Source organism: Zootoca vivipara, chromosome 1 (genome assembly GCF_965207765.1).
Source record: "Zootoca vivipara chromosome 1, rZooViv2.hap1.1, whole genome shotgun sequence".
Lineage (NCBI taxonomy): Eukaryota > Metazoa > Chordata > Lepidosauria > Squamata > Lacertidae > Zootoca > Zootoca vivipara.
In genome coordinates, this window is record NC_142582.1 from 97,737,383 (window position 1) to 97,751,492 (window position 14,110).

The 14,110-nt window shown below is 41.5% G+C and overlaps 1 protein-coding gene across 2 annotated transcripts in view; it reads right to left on the reverse strand.

The window, feature by feature from the left end:
• The window catches only part of STXBP6 (syntaxin binding protein 6), a 93,975-nt gene that overhangs the window by 58,396 nt on the left and 21,469 nt on the right, over positions 1 to 14,110 (reverse strand). For both annotated transcript variants that reach the window (XM_035110310.3, XM_035110318.3), the window contains exon 2: positions 12,770 to 12,957. In XM_035110310.3, the coding sequence (XP_034966201.1) occupies positions 12,770 to 12,923 (154 nt within the window). In that variant the 5' untranslated portion in view covers positions 12,924 to 12,957. The remainder of the gene's footprint in view (positions 1 to 12,769; positions 12,958 to 14,110) is intronic.

Sequence of the window (14,110 nt, forward strand, 5' to 3'; positions counted from 1 at the left end):
CAGCAGGATAATTTTAGCTCAGAATCTACATTTCAAACAATAAGAATGTGTTCTCGGCTAGAATGGGATAGCATACTTTTATGCAACGGAATATTTAACCTTTTACACCAGTGTTTCTCAACCTTTTTTGGGCCACGGCACACTTGTTCCGTGAAAAAAATCACGAGGCACACCACCATTAAAAAAGTTAAAAAATTTAACTCTGTGCCGCCCTATATTATAATTATGACTGTAAGAAACACTTGCCAAATATTGCTTTCCGGCGGGTCAGTGTTGTATATTGGCGGCCGCCAGGCTCATTTGCACTGAGCTTTGGGAAAGAGGAGGAGAAATATTGCTTTCCGGCAGGTCAGTGTTGTTTATTGGCGGCCGCCAGGCACGTGACAATGCAAATCGCCCTTCTCGTCGCCGCACGTCGCGGCACACCAGCCAGCGTCTCGCGGCACACTAGTGTGCCGCGGAACAGCGGTTGAGAAACACTGTTTTACACCATACCAGATTTATAATCTATGACACTCACCATCCTAAGTGTTTTGGATGACAGATTTTGGATGCAATGGTAAACCATGATTTTAGCATTACAACAATGAGCCTTAGGGCTTGTGTGCTCCCATTTACCTCTCTTCTGATGCAGTCAGATATAAAGGGTATCAGAAACTTCTGTTTCTATTCTATATTATAGCTAAAGGTAAAATTTTAAAAGATGATGCTGTTAAGGTGCTACACCCAATATGCCAGCAAGTTTGAAAAACTCAGCAATGGCCAGAGGACTGGAGATCAGTCTACCGGTACATCCCAATTCCAAAGAAGGGCAGTGCCAAAGAATGCTCCAACTACCGCACAATTGCGCTCATTTCACACGCTAGCAAGGTTATGCTTAAAATTCTACAAGGCAGGCTTAGGCAGTATGTGGACCGAGAACTCCCAGAAGTGCAAGCTGGATTTCGAAGGGGCAGAGGAACCAGAGACCAAATAGCAAACATGCGCTGGATTATGGAGAAAGCTAGAGAGTTCCAGAAAAACGTCTACTTCTGCTTCATTGACTATGCAAAAGCCTTTGACTGTGTCGACCACAGCAAACTATGGCAAGTTCTTAAAGAAATGGGAGTGCCTGATCACCTCATCTGTCTCCTGAGAAATCTCTATGTGGGACAAGAAGCTACAGTTAGAACTGGATATGGAACAACTGATTGGTTCAAAATTGGGAAAGGAGTACGACAAGGTTGTATATTGTCTCCCTGCTTATTTAACTTATATGCAGAATTCATCATGCAAAAGGCTGGACTAGATGAATCCCAAGCCGGAATTAAGATTGCCAGAATAAATATCAACAACCTCAGATATGCAGATGACACAACCTTGATGGCAGAAAGTGAGGAGGAATTAAAGAACCTTTTAATGAGGGTGAAAGAGAAGAGCGCAAAATATGGTCTGAAGCTCAACATCAAAAAAACCAAGATCATGGCCACTGGTCCCATCACCTCCTGGCAAATAGAAGGGGAAGAAATGGAGGCAGTGAGAGATTTTACTTTCTTGGGCTCCTTGATCACTGCAGATGGTGACAGCAGTCACAAAATTAGGAGATGCCTGCTTCTTGGGAGAAAAGCAATGACAAACCTAGACAGCATCTTAAAAAGCAGAGACATCACCTTGCCGACAAAGGTCCGTATAGTTAAAGCTATGGTTTTCCCAGTAGTGATGTATGGAAGTGAGAGCTGGACCATAAAGAAAGCTGATCGCCAAAGAATTGATGCTTTTGAATTATGGTGCTGGAGGAGACTCTTGAGAGTCCCATGGACTGCAAGAAGATCAAACCTATCCATTCTTAAGGAAATCAGCCCTGAGTGCTCACTGGAAGGACAGGTCGTGAAGCTGAGGCTCCAATACTTTGGCCACCTCATGAGAAGAGAAGAATCCTTGGAAAAGACCTTGATGTTGGGAAAGATGGAGGGCACTAGGAGAAGGGGACGACAGAGGACGAGATGGTTGGACAGTGTTCTCGAAGCTACGAACATGAGTTTGACCAAACTGCGGGAGGCAGTAGAAGACAGGAGTGCCTGGCGTGCTATGGTCCATGGAGTCACGAAGAGTCAGACACGACTAAACAACTAAACAACAACAACAACAACAAAGGTGGTCCAGGACAGGATTGGTGAGCTTGTGGCCCTCCAGATGTTGATGGACTACAACTCCCATCATCCCTGACCATCGGCCATGGTGGCTGGGGTTAATTAAGGATGTTAAGTCCAACAACACAGGTTACAGGTTCTCCATTCCTAGTTTAGCAAGTCAGCCTAATGCAGAAGTGTGATTAATCTTAACTTTGGCTAGGTAAAACAAGCCCCATATCTACTCAGACTGGCAGCAGCTCTTCAAAGTCTCAGATAAAAGTATTTCTTATCACCTGAGTCCCTGATGACAGGGATTGAAAAAGGAAAAGTAACAGGAAACCGAGTGAGCAAATACACTGGGTGGAATCCAATTGATGCCATTGGACTTTTGATCCAATGAACACCAATTCTAATAAAAGGAGGGTATGAGGTTTTTGTTACTTCACCTTCTTCCTGTGGGCCCCACACAACACCACCTTTCTTCTTGAGGGCTCCCAATTTTGTGGGGTCCATTTGGGGGTTGCAAAGGAGAGCGAGAATAATCTGGAAGGTACCAGTTTGGGGAAGGTAAAAGGGAACTTGACATCTTTTCTACTATCCCTATTGAATAGGGAGCAATGAGGCCATACAGCAGTTCTATGATACAACATAAAATTTTTCAATGATTGGATGTGAGAGGTTGTTGAGAGCTGGGTTAAGAAACACTTGGAAAGGTTTAAGAGTTTAAAAATATAAAATAGCCGCAAGAATTCAGTGTCCTTTTTCAGTAGAAATCAGCCAACTGTTGGTCCCAATAAATGGAATCACAGCAAAATGGACCCATTTGATTTTCAGTTGCTTGGATGATACTCCTCTCCCTCTTAATAGCATGGATGTTGAAATATATATTAAATGATATCCTGGTTCACTCTTATATGGCTTGTTACAAATTCAGTTTCTCTCTTTCTCTGAGCTGGGTTCTAATGCTCACTCTCCTACATGACACTAAAAGATCTTTCTTTATTCCTAGTAGCAGATAAATATTTATCAGACACCTGGAGAGCAGAGCATGTTGAGGTTGAAATTAGTCAGGTCACATTTTGGCATTTTTATCTTCATTTGCAAATAACTATTTTCTTTGATTTTGCCACAGATGCACACACCCATTGCATAGTTCTATATGCAAACATCTAATCTACTCCTTCCTTTTTAACTTTATTCAGTTTCCATGAGGGATGGAACACACACACACACACACACACACACACACACACACACACACACACACCAAATAGTAAGTCTAGGTTAATGTGTAAAAAACGGTTCACTGATCATGAGAAAATGAAGAATATATATTTTAAAACACTCAAAGCACTCAGTATTATTTTTACAGGAGAAGGTCAAACACATAAACAAAAGGTATTACAGATGTTAATACAAGATGCATATAGAACCTAGATTCTGTTTATTTAACAAGAATTTCATCCTTCTACAGCCCTTTCAGAACAAAGCAAAATGGTTCAATGTAACACAACATGAAAGTCCCAAAAGCCATAAAGGCTTTTCAACTAAGTTTTTCTCACAATAGGCCCATTTAAATTAATGAACATGACTAAGTTAGGGCCATTCATTTCAACAGGTCTACTCGAAATAAAACAAGTTGAATACCACCCTTTGCAGCTACTCTAAAATACCTAGTCCCAGTCCAGAAGCAGACTATCCTGCTCTCTGCACAGCAGAACTGTGCTGAAGTGTGGGTTAACAATCTTTCAACAGCCTAGACTGCTCAGCATTGTTTTAAAAGATTAAGTATGTACACATGCTGGAATGCGGGAAATGCTCTGTGTAAAATTAAGCTGAACTAAACAAAGGAACGGAAAGGCAATTGCAAAACAAGAGAGCATTGCAGAAGCAGAGGGAGCGTATTTATGCTGGAATACTATGTGAGTGCTTTTACACTGAACTGATACAGCAGGAACATTCAGCTGCTAAACCAGGCATCCCCAAACTTCGGCCCTCCAGATGTTTTGGACTACAATTCCCATCTTCCCTGACCACTGGTCCTGTTAGCTAGGGATCATGGGAGTTGTAGGCCAAAACATCTGGAGGGCCGCAGTTTGGGGATGTCTGTGCTAAACCTTTTCTTCTGATGGGGAAGAATATGAGACATAACACTGACAGCCCTCTGACACTGTTTGGGTCCTTGGAGGGGGGGGGGGAATTGCAAGTTTCCCATATCTTCTGCTACATTTGCAAGAAAGATGTGTGAGTCCCTTGAGAAGTAAAACTGCTTATTTACCAGACAATAAAGAGTTCATCTAGGAAAAGGCTTGGAATTTACACTCTGCTCTTTTGGAATATTCAGCCTTTGAAAATTCACTCATCAACAGGTTTAACATTCCCACAATGTTTGCCTTTAGGAGGATTTATGTAAAGGCAATGTTCCGCCTTTCCTGTTAAGCCTGGAGAGCAACTCCTGCTAATGTGGAAGGAGATGTGCACATCATTTGCACCTCTTTTAGCTTCCATTGTAATATGGAGAAGGAAACCTGAAAAGTTTTCTCTTGCAGGCTGGCCTGTAAACCTACAAACCGGTGACAAACAGTTGAACCGAAGGCAAACTGCATAATTGGCTCACTAGTACCATTTTAAGTGAAACCTATGAGTGCTGGCTGCATTTTTAGTGGAGGAACTAAAAATCTTTAACTCCATGGGTATTTAAATAAGCAACAAGTAAAAAAATCTACATTTCAGCAATTTTTAATTAAAGTCTTTGATGTGGTTTTATAATTGTGTTCTTTTTTAAAAAAAAAAATCAAAATAGAAATTTTAGCATAACAACTCAAGTCCATACACACAGGCTATATGGAAGTAAACCTTAAATTAGACGTATTTTATAGTCAAAAGTTACCAGAAGTCATATTTTCAATCCCATTTTCCACTTTCTCATATTGATGAATAAATATTTTTGTAAATCCAATATTTTTGTTTAAGTTTAGTTGGCAATATTTCCTAGATCCACAGCCCTTATTTATGATCGAGGAAATGGTGTTCTATTTTAAAGTATGGCTTACTTATCTCAACAGTGTTTACATTTGCTTATCACCAGCATTTTAAGTCACTCTGAATAGACCATACCAACACCTAATCTTAAGATTTTTTGCATTCCTGTAATGCAGCTCATCTGTGATTCTGGAATGGGCTTGCTCTCTGAAGTCTTAAGTGGTGCCTCTCTCCTGAACTGACTCGACTAACAATTTTTTAAGAATGATGACTAGTAGAAGGCAATACCTGGGGATGGTGCGAGATCAGTTTGAATACAGCCCCCTCCACACACACAACCTTCTACTAAAGAGGTCAGAGTGAGTACCAGCACAATTCTAAACATGGCTACATCAGAAGCAAGTCCCATTGAATTCAGCTTGATGTACTCAGGTAAGAAGCTAGAGGACTGCAACCTATAAGTACTTTACGGGTCTGATACCCATTCTTTTAAAGAAAGGGGAAAACAACAAGCTCCCATCACACTGTCTAGCCGCAAAATTGGAGCTGGCAAGGGAAACTGGGGGTTGTTCCTGTCTTCACAATAGGTGCAACGTGTGGCAAGAGTATTAGTGGATCAGATTGTTCTTCCATTCACACCTAGATGTGAACCTGTCAGGCATGCTCAAAGAAGTACAACTTTTGGCAGAGATTACTGCACTATGGTCATGCTCCTGCCAATTTAGAAAGGTTTGGGGGGAAGAATAGCAATGTCGCTATATTTATAATACCTACTATTTACACAAAATAGCAGACAGTGAGGAAAGTGGTTTTGTGGCTTGAAGTCCTAATGCACAAATATAAAGGAGGGAGAAACAAGATCTGTCCAGAGAAAGGAAGGACAAAGTGGTTTCCTGACCTTCAGTGTAGGTTGCCATGGCCGAGTCTGGGGTTCCTAGCATTGGTTCAATTAATTTTGGTACTCTGTCCTCAGCAAACTACATTGACAGCTTATTAATTGCCTCCACTTTCTGAAAGGGTACCCAATGGTGTCAAGTGAGAACAGGAAGTGCCTTCAAATGAAGTTCAAAAACAGAAAAAGGTTTCCTTTTTGGATAACACTGACGTGCATTTCCTACAATCTACAGACTAATCTGAAGAAATTACGAAACACTGCTTGAGAGGCAGAGAGAGGAGATAAGGAATCTAATGAAGGAAGTCATATTGTTTCTACAGCCATCCACAGGATCAGAGCCGTTTTGAAAAATAGAGGAGCATGGAGCATCCTCCTGGTGGAATAAAAATATTTCACATTTGGAGTAATCCATTGGGCAGAAGCTGCTGGAGGAGATATCCAGTTATAGGAATGAAGCATCCTGGCAAGGCTTTAGCTCTAAGACACAAAGCGTGATTAATGTTAGTTCTGGACTGAAGGTATATTGAATTGCAATTAACAAAAGCACTGAATTACTATCAGACATATCAATACAAACTTCCCACAAGGGGATCCCAAGAGCCCTCTGGCAATTCAGAATTCACAGCCAGGTGACTGAGTTGTCTCTTGTGGGAAAAGATGTTGAAGCTTCCCAGGACGTGAACATTTAGAATAAATCCAATTATCAGTGGGAAAGGCTTGTTTGCATTAGATTCTTTGAGGGAAGCTATGACTGTTTAAGGTGGTATGATACTACTTTAAATGTATGGTGCAGATGGGGCCTTAGGCTGTCATCTGCCCAGTGTGTCAAAAGACTTTCTTAAGGGTAAAGGTAAAGGGACCCCTGACCATTAGGTCCAGTTGTGACCGACTCTGGGGTTGCGTGCTCATCTCGCATTATTGGCCGAGGGAGCCGACGTATAGCTTCCAGGTCATGTGGCCAGCATGACAAAGCTGCTTCTGGCAAACCAGAGCAGCACATGGAAATGCTGTTTACCTTCCCGCTATAGCGGTTCCTATTTATCTACTTGCATTTTGACGTGCTTTCGAACTGCTAGGTTAGCAGGAGCTGGGACCAAGCAATGGGAGCACACCCCGTCACAGGGATTCGAACCGCCGACCTTCTGATCAGCAAGCCCTAGGCTCAGTGGTTTAACCACAGCGCCACTTAAGCATTTTGCACATAACAAATTTCATGCAAATTGTGCTACTCCTAAACTGCACAGGTCTTGAAACCCTACAACTTATCATGAGATTTCTGCCAACTTCAACACCTTTCTAAAAGCAGAACTGCATACACTCAGGCCACACAAAACTGAGAGAAGAGGATCATGAATTCCACATTTTTTCATATCCTAACTTAGTTCAGAGATAAGGGTCTGAACCTTACACATCCTACTGGTGACTAGGGCTGGGTGTGATTTTAACATTGTGTTGTGTGTGTGTGTGTGTGTGTGTGTTGCATCAGAACAAAATCACACACAACTGCCATTTCAATAGGATCTTCATACCGATGTGATTCATTTGCAAGGCTTCTAATTCTCTAACATTCTTTCTATAGAACCTACAATTCTTGCTTTCGCCTACTGGAAATACATGCAACTGGGAAATCATTTATTTGTCTTTGGGGGGGGGGAATCACAGAGTAGTCTCTCCCCTCTTTCTTTTTCTGGATGCCTGGAGATTCTGGATGCCTGGAGATAAACACTCTCTCCAGAGTCATGTATAGGGAAGGGCATTAGACTCTCTTCCCCATTCCTTCAATGACTGGTCCAAGGGGAGTTCTGTTCTTGAAAAAGCAGCGCCAAAGTTAAACTGTTTAAACCTCCCCCCCCCCCCCAAGCATGTCTCCTGATCCTAGCTGCTCAACCGAGGAAACTGTATTTTTGGAGTGAACGATTTAGATCAGAAAATTAGCATTGTGGGGGTGGGAAGAATGATTTAACAACTCCACTACTGTACTACCTCAGTGATTAAATTAGCACCCCACCCTCCAAATAAAAATTTCCATTTAGTAGAGAAAGGTTAGAAACCTAGGATTACTGCCTGCTTCAAATTTCACATAAGCCGCAAACTCTCTTGTCTTAGGGCAAACCGCTTTCACCTTCCCTATAATATAGGAATGAGATTGGCCTACCCCTACAAAGATATTGTTAAGGATTCCTGAGATAACATACATAAAGCACTCTGAGCAATTCAAAAGCGCTATATAAAATGTAAACTTTTGTTATTATGATATAATTCAAGCCCTACAAATGTAGTCCTGTATTCCACAGATGGTCCTAACAAAATTGGCTATCTATGATAAACCTACCATGGAGTCTGAATAAGAGATTTTTCTTCCCTGTGTTTCTCAAGTTCAACTATTTTTCATGAAGGAACATGAGCATGCTTAAAAGGAGAATGGTGACAGCAGGACAAGGGGAGTTAATAATAATATTCCAAATTGTCATGCCTATCACTGTGTCATTACATAAGGCTATGTCCTATATACCTAGACCTTTCTTTCTAAAAATAAAATAATATATTTCCACCAACTCATTAGGAACAGGTAATAATAGAGAACTTCTGTTCATTATCTGCTAGACATTTCTCATTCTGAGCAATAATTACATGGTTTGGTTAAAAGAAAAACGCAACTGTTTTAGACAGAGCGCAAGGGAAAGGAAATTAGGCATTTGAAAAGTATATTACAGGCAGGGGTGAGGTGGTGTCAAATCAAGATGTCAAATTATGGGACCTGGAGCTTAGCCAGGCATCCCCAAACTGCGGCCCTCCAGGTGTTTTGTCCTACAACTCCCATGATCCCCAGCTAACAGGACCAGTGGCCGGGGAAGATGGGAATTGTAGTCCAAAACATCTGGAGGGCCGAAGTTTGGGGATGCCTGAGCTTAGCCTTCCCTCAGAAAATGGCTCAAAAACCTGTTCAGTGTTCATAGGTGTATGGTGCAGAAGGATGGTCTTTATTAGCAAATGGTCTTCAAGAAATTTGAGATTCAAAAATAGTTCAAAATGTTTGTATTTAAACCTTAGCAGATGGTCATGATGTGAGGAGTAGGGATGGGTGATTTGGGGTTTTCAACATTGCACTATATCACCAGCTAAACATTGTGATATAAACAACATCTCCTATGCGTGGAGACAAGGATCTTTTGTCTTGCAACCAGATGACTGAATAAAAAGCCATAAAATACGAACTGTTTGTTCTTCTTGCCTCTGAGGCTGCGGGGGAGGGGGGGGAGGAAAGGATAATCCACACATGACATAGGCATTTAGTTCTCTTTAGCAAGATACAGGTTTTTTCCCTTCTTCTCAAGTGGCCCGTGCTTTGGTACACAAGAGCTGTATGAACAACTCAAGATCGGCCTGAAGTTTGTATATTCATAATGGTATAATGTTAACTGAAAATATGCATTTCTGCAATATTTAGAACCTTTTTTTTTGGTTAATGCAGTAGCTTATGTTTCTCAGTGACTGAGGTTCAGAGCCTTTTTAGTTCTACCATCACAGTAATCAATGTCGAAACTAAATAAGATACCTGAAGAAGTGTGCATGCACACGAAAGCTCATACCAATAACAAACCTAGCTCGGTCCCAGTTCCTGCCAACCTAGTAGTTCGAAAGCACGTCAAAGTGCAAGTAGGTAAATAGCTACCACTACAGCGGGAAGGTAAATGGCATTTTCGTGTGCTGCTCTGGTTCTCCAGAAGCGGCTTTGTCATGCTGGCCACATGACCTGGAAGCTGTACGCCGGCTCCCTCGGCCGATAACACGAGATGAACACTGCAACCCCAGAGTCCGTCACAACTGGACCTATTGGTCAGGGTTCCCTTTACCTTCAAGGTGCTACTGGAAGGATTTTTTTTAATTTTTTTTTGACTATGGCAGATGAACATGGCTACCTACCTGTAAGTAGTCAATGTGAGAGCAACTCCATTCCATACTTAACATACTCAAAAATAAAAATAAATTGAAATCTGCTCTGTTGAGCTTGAATATCCAGCCCCTTAACTCTACCATCTATATCTCTATGGTTTTGCCAATGCATGCCATGCTGCTATGTTTTGGTTGGGTCTCAAATAATAATTTTATTAAATCTTTTTGTTTAAAGGATACAAGAAGGTAAACTTGAAGGACACATTCAGTAAGATTGTGCAATACCTTTGATGATTCATTGCAAGTTGTTTTACGAGGAGGGGGTCACAGCTGGGAAAGGCTCACACATGGAGGAGTGGGCAGGAAAGCCCCTCTCACTGGACTACCAATACATACAGCTCCAGCTCAGAAACAAGCTGTGCCTCACAGTCTCACAGGGGAGGGAAAGTGTGTCTAAAGATTTTGATTGTAATTTTGATAAGAAATTTTCTTGCCTGACATGCTGACTCCAGAACCTAACCCTTGCATAAGACGTGATTCCACTATAATGAAATTAATTTTTTGATGGAAATTATAATTACTTCTAATGATGATAGGTTAGTGTGAACAATTTACTGAACGGTTTCTGCTTGGCTTTTATACTGGAGCACCAGCTGGCCTGCAGTTTTTTGTATGCTTTTTAAATGATTTTTCTAAAAAGAAAGAAAGAAAGAAACTAATAATAAAAATCAAAAATGTTAAAGTAGTTGCGAAAGTAAGCTGCCAGCTACAAGTAATAATCTTGGGATCATGGAATATTTGAAAGCGTTCAAGCAGATGGTCAATCGACAATAGTTGACTGGTCAACTGACTGGCATGCTGACCCAGAAGAAACCCTCCACAGTGGCAGACACTGAGAGTTGCTGTAATGGAAAGGAAAGTGGGTACTGCACATATACTCCGGTGTACACAAAAGCACTTAAGCTCACATAATGGGGTTATCTGTATCTGTTTCAAAAATTTTACTTGTGCAAATCACATACGTGTAAAATAAATTACTTTTCCTCATGCAGCAATAATTTAAAAATAGCTAAATAACTTTAGTTGATATACACATTAGAGGGTTCATTAGCTACAAAACCACCACCACCACCATTTCAAATGGAGACAAGAGCTTATATACAATACAATTTTATCTTTACTGATGCTGCCTTTTAAGATTTCACTTAAGGGCTAATTGGCAATACACAATGTATAATCTAGTTGCACATCTAAAATGGCTTTCATCATGATCAAACATTTACCACAAATTGTGAACTCACAGGTGAGGTCCTCCTGAAACAAAAGCAGTAATAGGCTAAGAGTATGCAACACCTTGCATACTCTTAGCAAGACTCACGAAGAGTCGGACACGACTAAACGACTAAACAACAACAACAACATGCAACACCTTATCTTTAATTAGAACAAAATGTCGTATTTTAATGCTTTGAAAGAAAATCACACCATCAAGTGCCACACAGGTCATCAGCCAAACCACAAAGAAATTACTATTAGAGTGGTGCCTCGTTAGACGAATTTAATTCGTTCCACGGGTCTTTTCTTATAACGAAAAATTCGTCTAGCGAATCCCATAGGAATGCATTGAAATTTTTTTGAAATTTTTTTTGCCCATAGGAACGCATTAATTGAATTTCAATGCATTCCTATGGGAAACCGCGATTCGCTAGACGAATTTTTCGTAAAACGGATTCGTCTAGTGAGGCAACCTCCGCTTGAAAAATCCTTTCGTTAAGCGGAAATTTTGTTTAGCAGGGCATTCGTTAAGCGAGGCACCTCTGTATGGTTATCCATTCCACACAAAGCTTTATAGTATGGCAATAAATGAAGTCTAAAAATCATCAGGAATTTTGAAAGTTTGCTAGTGTCAACACAGCTGCATTCTCTATTTTCTCTGAGATAAAGAGAAAATAAATAAAGTGTATGTGTGCACGTGTGAACCACTTTCTATTATTTAGAAACCCATGGCAACTGGGGAGTAGCAGACTACATTTAAGAGTACGAAGAAAAAAATTAAGGATTCTTTTAATTTCCAAAACTGTTTTCTGAGAAAATTAAAAATAGGCATACCAGAGCAGTGAGCAAACACCCTGCTGCTAATCAGCTGCTAGAATGGAGACAGCGATGACAGAAGCTATTTTGGCACCCGATATCAAGCTTGACTGACATGCCTCCAAGCAGCAGTCAGTCTCTTCCAGCTGTTCCTGAATCTGCAAGTGCTGGACGGAAGACTACTCACAGCAGAAAAGTTGCTATTGCTACACCACCCATGACAAGACTGGAATCAATTAACAGGCTAGAACACAGCCCACTGGGTTTCTTACCTGTAAGTTATCCCAACAGTGGCTTAACTTTTTAAAAAGTTCTCTGATGATATTTATGAGTAATGCCCCCTCCCCCCATGCAGGGTAGGAAGGCAGATTTAAAGAAATTAAAAGACTGCCCATACTGTGCTCGACTCCTCCCTGTAAGTCCCCATAAAACATGTGCCAAATAAATAAATCCCTGAATGCCAACACCAGAAACCCACATACATTCCCTCCAAGCACATGAATGGCAAAGTGAATTCATCTTCCTATAATTTCCTGTCAGACACTAGAAAGATCATTGAAATTACAAGGACAGTTCAACATTGCCACTTACAACATGTAATTGCCCTAGACATCCATCCTTTTGCCTTACCTAGTCCAACCTATGAATATCAAATGACACAGCATACCGTTGATCTACTTGTTTGATTAAAATTCATGGTACTACATTATTTTTAGCAATCACAACATCCAATCAGTTAATCAAACTACAAAGAGAAGCTGAAAGGACAGCTAGATGTCAAAATCATTTTTCTTACCTGACAAACAGATGTAAGTTGAATATTCGCCCTGACCCCCCGTTGCCAAAAAGGGAATCTTTTTCTTCGTTCTCCTTTTTACCTGGACTGCTCCCAACATTCTTTCATCATGCGGAGCAAAAATCTCTTTGCTGATAGCGGATTTGGCACTCATTGTAGATCAGAGATGGAGGAGACGGATTGCGTTCCTAGAATAAAATTCATATGGTACACTTTAATTTCACTTATACAGCATCCTGATTCCCATTATCCTTCACACGTTGTGCGGATGCCTGATGATCGTCTTCCAAAGCAACTACTCTATTCCGAACTTAAAAATGGAAAGCGTAATGCTGGTGGTCAACAAAAGAGGTTTAAAGACTGTCTCAAGGCAAATCTAAAAAAATGTAGTATAAACACTGACAACTGGGAAACACTGGCCTGCGAGCGCTCCAGTTGGAGAACAGCCTTTACCAAAGGTGTTATGGGCTTTGAAGAAACTCGATCTCAGGACGCAAGGGAGAAACGTGCTAAGAGGAAGGCACGCTTGGCAAACCCACACCGTGATCAACTCCCGCCTGGAAATCAATGTCCCCACTGTGGAAGGACATGTGGATCCAGAATTGGCCTCCACAGTCACTTACGGACCCATTGTTAAAACCGTGTTTTTGGAAGACAATCTTACTCGGCTACGAGTGATAGAAGAAGAAGAAGAAGAAGAAGATATAGTATACTGATTTCTATTACTCTTCAATAGAAAGTACATGCAAAAACATATGCAAGATTAAAAAATACAAAAGTAGTTATATGGTCAAGGATTAAACCCGAACAGTATAACAAGATCCTTGCTACTGTCATCATGGCAACTGCCATCAAGTTTATGCCCTCTCAGAATCTGTCATGCTGAGAAGATGAGACAACAGAAACTCTTTCCATGGATTAAGTATCATTATATTCACCAAACCACCATACCCTCACAGAGCAGGAAAAAACTGCAACTTGCAGGAAGCAGGTGTTGGGGCAGGGGGCGGGCGGGCAGGGAGAGAAAGAGCATCCTATATAATAAAGTCCAAGTGTCCCTGCGTCCAAGTTTTCCCGTGTGTCCCTGTGTCACTGCGCATGGGCCCCAGGGACACAGGGATTGGACAGAGAGACAATGGCCAACCGCCGCTCCGCCAACCGCCGCTCCGAAGCCCAGTCTCATGCTGGAGGTGCGCGGTGAGGCGGCAGGGGAAAGAAGCGCTCCCCCCCAGCAGCCTTGCCGCGCACCGCCGGCATGGGACGGCGCTTCCTCGGCGAACACAAGCAGGCAGACAGCCCACCTGCTTGCCTTCCCTAAGGAAGCCGAAGCGGCAGCGGGCG